At 41.2% G+C, this 7,734-nt stretch overlaps 1 protein-coding gene across 1 annotated transcript; it reads left to right on the top strand.

Annotated features, from left to right (window-relative positions):
- The first annotated feature begins 2,311 nt into the window (after positions 1-2,311).
- LOC147919044 (uncharacterized) lies at positions 2,312-4,978 on the top strand. The gene is made up of 5 exons (XM_087503822.1): positions 2,312-2,471; positions 3,537-3,938; positions 4,069-4,301; positions 4,346-4,768; positions 4,883-4,978. Exons 1-5 carry the CDS (start codon positions 2,312-2,314, stop codon positions 4,976-4,978), a joined length of 1,314 nt encoding a protein of 437 aa, XP_087359948.1.
- Positions 4,979-7,734: the final 2,756 nt, after the last annotated feature.

Genomic DNA, 7,734 nt, shown 5'->3' with positions numbered 1-7,734 from the left:
GTGGTCTTGTCTTGTGCGAATAGCAATGGTTGTGGTCTTGTCTTGTGCGAATAGCAATGGTTGTGGTCTTGTCTTGTGCGAATAGCAATGATTGTGGTCTTGTCTTGTGCGAATAGCAATGGTTGTGGTCTTGTCTTGTGCGAATAGCAATGGTTGTGGTCTTGTCTTGTGCGAATAGCAATGATTGTGGTCTTGTCTTGTGCGAATAGCAATGGTTGTGGTCTTCTCTTGTATTGATCTCATTTCTGTTGGTTTGTCTATTATTAGCTTCTAAGTAACCTGCTTACTTATTTTATTGGTTCATGTGTATGGAGGTTTACTCGTGACAAAGGATCGAAACTTGTTCGGAAGATTACTAAAATTCTTCAAAACAAATTCAAAGGTCCCTTCTACAGCTGGACATGTGTGCCGCGGGATAAACAAGAGAGATACTTCCTTGAGTTCGCGGTAAGGATGGCTCCTTTTTACATAGCTTTCATACATAGCCTTCATACATAGCTTTACATGTCTTCTTTTCACTCACAATAGCTCCTTTTTTTTCTAGAAAACCCACACCTGGGATCCTTTGATAACCGGGACTGTTCAGTCTTACTTTGAGGGAATCTGTCAAAACCGGATCAAAGACATGGTTAGCACTGTGAGGACTAGTCGAGTTAAACCAAACTGGATTGGCGATACTCTCTGGGTTACGATGGAGGCGTACTGGGACACTGAAGAAGCACAACAAAGGAGTAAAACCTACTCTGATGCCCGTATGTCTGACCGTAATGGCCTAGGTCCTCACGTCCACCTCTCAGGGCCAAAGTCGTATCGACAGCTTCAAGACGAAATGGTTAAGTAGCTGTTATTTTTGCCACTTTCAATTCTTACATAGCTGTTATTTTTTTAGTTAATCTCTGTTTCTTTGCTAACATTGTAGGTTGAGGAATTGGGAAGAGAAGTCCGACTTGGTGAGGTTTTTAACAAGGCACATACAAAGCCTGATGGTACATATGCTGATCGGAAGGCAAAGAAGATTGCAGAAACATATGAGAAGACTGTTCAAGAGAGGTTGTCTCAACTCGAGGCAGAGTCTTTTGCTGTGTCAGATGGAGAATCACGGCCACAGGACTTCACAATAGAAGAATATACAGAAAGTTTCCTTGAGGTAACTTTTTTAAAAACCAATACACATTTATAGTCTTGTAGTTTAATTTGTCATCCACTAATCTTAACTTTTCTCTTATTTTCAATTCCACTGAGAAAGATACAAGAGGAACACCTTATGGTGTTGGAAGCCTCAAGGACTGCCTTGTCAATGGAAAGCATAAGCAAGCATGTGGCTCTTCTACCTTTGTGGCTCTCGAAGAACACTTGAAGGAAGCTCAACGCATGATAGAAGAACAGGCTGCTCAACTGCGGAGGCGTGATGCAGAAACAGTTGTCGGTGAAGCTGAGCAATCCAAAGTTATTGCTGCCCAGAAGGACAAGATTTACCATTTCTCAATCGTAGAGGAGTTTCTGAGGGAATATGATCTGCGGTTTGAGAATTTTGTTGCAAGCAAACAGACAACAACAAAACCTTTTCCCCAAGATGATCCAACTCCAACTGCATCAACCACTTCTTAATAGGTTTCTTCTATGTCTTAACTCTTTTTGGATGAACTCTATCTCACTCCACTCGGATGTACCGTGTATTTCAATATTTCGATATTATGTCTTTCCAAATTCGAATCTTTCAATTAAAATTTGTATACAAGAATGAAAAGAAGAGGATAATGGGAATGAAAAGAAGAGGATAATGGGAAATTAGTATATGAAACTTTCAAATTCTAAATTCAACATCAGTGGCTAAATAGTCGTAACATACAGATTCTGAAATTAACATCAGTGGCCAAATAGTCGTAATGTAGTTTCTAAATAGTCACTACGGTAAGTGACTATATAGCGACTATAAACACTCAGTTACTAATTAATCACACTATAGTCGTAAAACAGACACTAATTAACGACTACGAGACGACTACTTCATGACCATATAACGACAACATTTTTTGGTCGTACAATAGTCGCTAAAAGGGGACTATAAATACAACTACATTAATTAGCGACTCTCGATCTCCGACTGTCTGAGTTAGTCGCTATTTGGTCGTAAACACAGTTTTTACGACTACAATGCGGCTAATAGTGTAGTCGCTAACGCCTGTTTTCTTGTAGTGATACGCGCCTAGTAGGTAAGCTTATATACCTTACTATCACACGGCCTGATATTTGTTTTGCTGTGAACCAGGTGAGCCAGAACATGCAAGAACCAACCGTACACCACTAGAACATGGTGAACCGAATACTCAAATATATCAAGGGCTCACCGGGACAAGGCATTTGGATGGGACGCAATGAGAGCACTGAGCTTGTGGGATATTGCAACGCTGACTATGCCGGAGATCGCGAAGACCGTCGTTCTACTACTGGATACTGCACGTTCCTAGGCGGCAACCTGGTCACATGGAAGAGCAAGAAACAGAAGGTGGTATCACTATCAAGCGCTGAATCAGAATACAGAGCCATGAGGAAACTTACAACCGAACTGATGTGGCTCAAAGCTTTTCTCAAGGATCTTGGAATTGAATCTTCAAAGACAATCACAATGCATTGTGACAATGAAGCCGCCATCCATATAGCAACCAACTCGGTGTTCCACGAGAGGACCAAACACATTGAAGTAGATTGCCATAAGGTTCGAGAACAAATTCAAGTTGGAGTCGTCCTACCATGCCACACCGAAAGCTCCGAACAATTGGCCGATGTACTCACCAAAGCAGCCAGTCCACAAGTATGTGAGTATATTCACTCCAAACTTGGTCTTAAAGACCTCACTCGGCCATAAGGTCTCAAACATGGCACCTACACTTTTTTCCCTTATGTATAGTTTTTTCCAAGTGGTTTTCTATACTAAGGTTTTTAATGAGGTGGGTGTTCATAAGTCCAATCTTGATCAATGCTCCTGATCAAGCTTGAGGGGGAGTATGAAAACACACACCACTATCCGTACATGTCCGTACATGCCCGTATAATCAACATGGCGGGCCGTCCGTACAGTTTAGAGGCCTAGCGAGTTAAGCCCATGAAGAGCAGCCTCTAACGGTCACAAGACTTTGAGATTCTTCCTCTTGGAGCCGTTGGTGAGTGTGTGCACAAGTGGGAGGTCAAACAAAGATCACATGTGATCTTAAGGAAATGTCACTATCATTATGTGTAATTGTGTACAACATATACTTAGAATATTCGATTGTAAGTGTCTATATTTAGCTTGTATCTAGGAACCATATCAAGTAAGAAATAATAATTTCTTCTTCTACACTATACTTCTACACTCTCTTGATTCGATACACTCATTCTCTCTTGAACTCTCTCATTACTTGCGACCAAAGCTATAATTCATTCTTCTCCAAACTTACAGGCTTATAAAAGTGAAGAAATTTATTGGAGTCAACGGAGTCAGAAATGGCTCCGGGTGGGGAATAGGAACTCAAAGTTTTTTCATGATTTCGTTAAAGGTAACAGATCGAGGAAGAGAATTGAAGTTCTTAACGATGTCAATGGGATCCCAAAGAAATCTAAAGCGGCAAAAGGGGAAGTGGCCACTGATTATTTCAACAATCTTTTTAAATCTTCAAATCCTCAGAGTTTCCAGGATTGGTTCTCTGAATTTCCGGCCAAAGTCTCCGGTGAGATGAATGAAAAGCTAATTGAAAAGTTTTGTTCTGAGGAGATAAGAGAGGCTATGTTTGCTATTGATGCCACTAGTGCTCATGGACCTGATGGGTTGACTGGCTTATTTTTTCAACAATATTGGGATATTGCTGGAAACCAAGTTATTCAGGAGATCAAAGATTTTTTTGACAAAGAGTTTTCCCGGTGGAGTGAAACTATACACATCTTTGCTTACTCCCGAAAATGTAGCGTCCCACAGAGGTGATCGATCTGAGACCTATCAGCTAATGCTTGGTACTCTACAAGGCTATTTCCAGAATTTTGGTAACCAGATTGCAACCTTTGCTACCTGAGATGTCTCTCCCAATCAATCAGCGTTTGTAGCCAATAGGTTGATATCAGATAATATTTTGGTGGCTCATGAAGTGGTGCATAGTCTATCTACGCACCCGGAGATCTCCACTCAGTGTATGGCGGTTAAAACGAACATGTCAAAAGCGTATGACAGAGTAGAATGGAGCTATTTGAGGACATTATTGATAGCTATGGGTTTCCATTTCAAGTGGGTTGAGTGGATTATGAAGTGTGTATCAACGGTTACCTTTTCGGTATTGATAATTGACAACCCCTTTGGAATGATCAAACCTCAAAGAGACATCAGACAAGGAGATCCGTTGTCTCCCTTCTTGTTTGTACTTTGAACGGAAGGCTTAACTCAGTCAACCAGGGAAAACGGAATGGACGACTTCAAGGCATAAAATTCATAGAGGAAGGTCCTTCTTACTGGAGACTTCAAGGCATATTTGCTGATGACAGCCTCTTTATGTGTCAAGCTTCGGTAACTCAATGTTCCTTCTTACTGGAGACTCTGAATAGATATGGGGCTGCTTCAGGTCAAGCCATAAATCTCAGTAAGTCTTCCATCACTTTCGGGTCCAAAGTTAATCAGGGGATCAAAACCAGTATTCAGAACAAGATGGGTATTCTCAAAGAAGGAGGAGCGGGTACCTACTTGGGAATGCCAGAATGCTTTTCTGGCTCTAAGGTTGAATTATCGAGTTACATTAAAGATAGAGTAAAAGAAAAGTGTTTTTGGTGTTACTCTAGATTGATATCATAAGGTGGGAAGGAAGTTCTTTTGAAGTCAATAGCGCTAGCTATGCTAGTGTTTGTAATGTCGTGCTTTAAGCTCCCTAAGACGACATGTGACAACCTTGCTGCTATAATGGCGGATTTCTGGTGTAGTAATACTGAGCATTCAAAGAATATCCACTGGTTAAGCTAGGAGAAACTATGTTTACCGAAAGGTTAAGGAGGGTTAGTGTAGTGACCCTCACTAAGGGTAGAAATCCCAAAATAAAAATTCGAGGAAATGGCCCGGAAAAGACTTAAGAAGGAAGCGGAAGTAAAACGAAGAAGAACGACCCAAGGAAGTCCAAAGAAATATTCGTGAGTCGGAGAATGGCCGAGCATGCATTGGGCCAAACAAGAATTTTGTGGCTATAAGTCTTGGCAAACGCCCAGCATGCATTGGGCCAAGTCGCCACCCTCTTCCCCTATATAAGGACCTCTAATTTCTCTCATTTTTGTCCAAAAATAACATAAGTAAAGAAGAGAGAAAGAAAGAAAGGAGAGGAAGAGAGAAAGAGGAGAGAAACAAGAGAGAGACGAGAGAGATCGTCGAGAGGGGAGATCGAAGCAAAGTGCTGCTTGCATCGAGAGAGAGAGTCAAGAAGAGACGGAGATTGCGGTAAAGTTGGACGAGAAGCTGTCTAGCGCAAGAGGGAAATTGTCTGATCTGTGGTGCCGTGAAGTCAATCATCACCGATCACATAAAGATGAGTTCTGCGGTAATTGTGTGTTGCATGTAGACTAGATTCACGGTAGAATCAGTTAAATTGTTGCATGCATAAATTGGTAGGATTCTTGCTAGATTCATGTTAAAGATTACATCGAATTTGAGCTAGGAATCACCATGCAAGACCACGAATGAATTTGGATGCATTTAAGTAAATTGGACATACTTAAAATTTGGACAAAGGATATTGCATGCGAGATGAGAATTGAAGTTTGTTAGCAATTTTATTTGCTTAAAACCGGGTTGCATGCATGATTAAAACTTGGTAAGTTTTATTTGCAATTTTATTGCATAAAATCAAATGAGGTTAGCTTGCATACATAAATGGACTTAAGGATTTAAATTGGTTAAATCGCGTAAATTAACTTGCATGCCTAATCGGACTTAAAGGATTTAATTGAGTTAAATCGCTTAAAAATTGGCTTGCATGCATAAATAAACTTGTTGCATAATTTGCTTAAGTAAAATGGAATCGGTTGCATGCATGTAGAACATCTAAGTTGAATTGTCATTCGTAATGCTTATTGATTGTTGCATGTTTTCTTGCTTGAATTTCTTGGCTGTATTGCTTGATTTTCTTGCTTGAAGGTGTAGGTGTATTTTAGCGAAGTCTCTTGAATTTGTTTCTCGAGTCCTAGCTAGAATAGAGTGTCGATCTTCTGTTTCCAAATACGGTTTTGTCTCGCGAGAGTTCCTGACGACCACTCGAGCGAGACAATGTCACGACTAGCTAGCTACTAGTGTGACCGCTACATGACGATGTAGCAAATATGTGGCTCATGTCGGTTACCTTTGTGGTCTCGGCATGGGAATTGTTGTGGAATGGAACAGATTATCGAGGGCCCATAGGTGAAGGAGTCTAGGGGTATCTCAAGTGTCCCTTGTAGTATTCTCTAGATGTCCTTGGTTGTTGATTTGTTGAGTAGGAAGAGTCTAGAGTATTCAAGTGTTTCTTGTCTATTTCTAGTCGTCTTTGCGAGTTTAGATCGTCCGACTGGAGTCGCGCAGATCTAACCAATTCTCGCAGGTGTATTGTTTATTGCTTCCGCTATTGTTTCTGTTGCGTTGCTTTGATTACTTGCTAGCTTGTTTGCCTTGCTTGTTTTCTTTGCTTGCCGGGGTAGTCGGGTTGGGGAAGTAGAATCATGTTTAGGAAAAGGGGTGCCCAGGCTCACTGAGTAATTTTAGATTACTCATGATAATATTTTGTCTTGCAGGGAAGCCTAAGTGAGTCTAGAGCTGGAGCAAACATTAGGGTACCGGATAGGGTTTTTCTGTGTTCTTTGTAAAACCCTATGTTTTTCTAAACAATTACTGTAAAAATTTTCCGACTATCTATATAAATTGCTTTGATGATTTATTTACAATGTAATATTTTGTTAAAGTAATATATTCGGTTTTCGGGTAAAACATGGCAAGTTGCAAATTGATACTCGGCCTTGTCCGGGGTCAACACAACGCGCTGTGGAACGCAAGGGTTGCAAAGCCTAAGCGAACCTCGACCGCGGCGGAGTCACGCCTAAGGAGGACTGGTCGGGAAGCTGCAGCTCCGTCCCTCGACCGGACACCAGGGTGCGGTTCCCACAACAAATAGCGTTTTGGCGCCGTCCGATGGCCTCCGTGGTCATAGAGCGGTTCAGGGGCGTTACAGTTAGGTTCAGGGACATTCAAATTTTCAATCAAGCTTTGCTAGTCAAGCAAGCATTGAGAATCCTGCTGTATCCTGATTGTTTGTTTGCTAGAATGATGAAGAGTAGGTATTTCTCTCAGTCTCAGTTCTTGGAAGCTCCCTTAGGACTGAGACCATCTTATGCTTGGAGAAGCAATTTGTTTGGTAGAGACTTGCTAGTTCAAGGGTTAAAAAAGAATGTGGGGAATGGAAAATCTTTCAAGTTTTGGTTAGATGATTGGATTGAAGATGACGAGGGATGGAGAGCACCATGGAGGAGAAATTACTTTTTCAATCCCGACTTGAGAGTTTCTGAACTGGCTGACGTGGAGAGGACGAGTCTGGAATTCCCAAAAACTCCAAACTTTTTTTCCCTGAGGATATTCACAGAATACTGAGGATCAAACCGGCATCAGAAGAGGAAGATTTCTACTCTTGGAAGCATAACAAAAAAGGTGATTTTCGGTTAAGTCAGCGTATTGGTTGGGCTATCAATCCTCCAGTTCTACTGTAA

Source organism: Camelina sativa, chromosome 20 (genome assembly GCF_030686135.1).
Source record: "Camelina sativa cultivar CO46 ecotype springtype chromosome 20, ASM3068613v1".
In the NCBI taxonomy this organism is placed as follows: Eukaryota; Viridiplantae; Streptophyta; class Magnoliopsida; order Brassicales; family Brassicaceae; genus Camelina; species Camelina sativa.
Note: the sequence above shows the minus strand (reverse complement) of the source record. Positions and strands in the feature narration are given on the sequence as shown.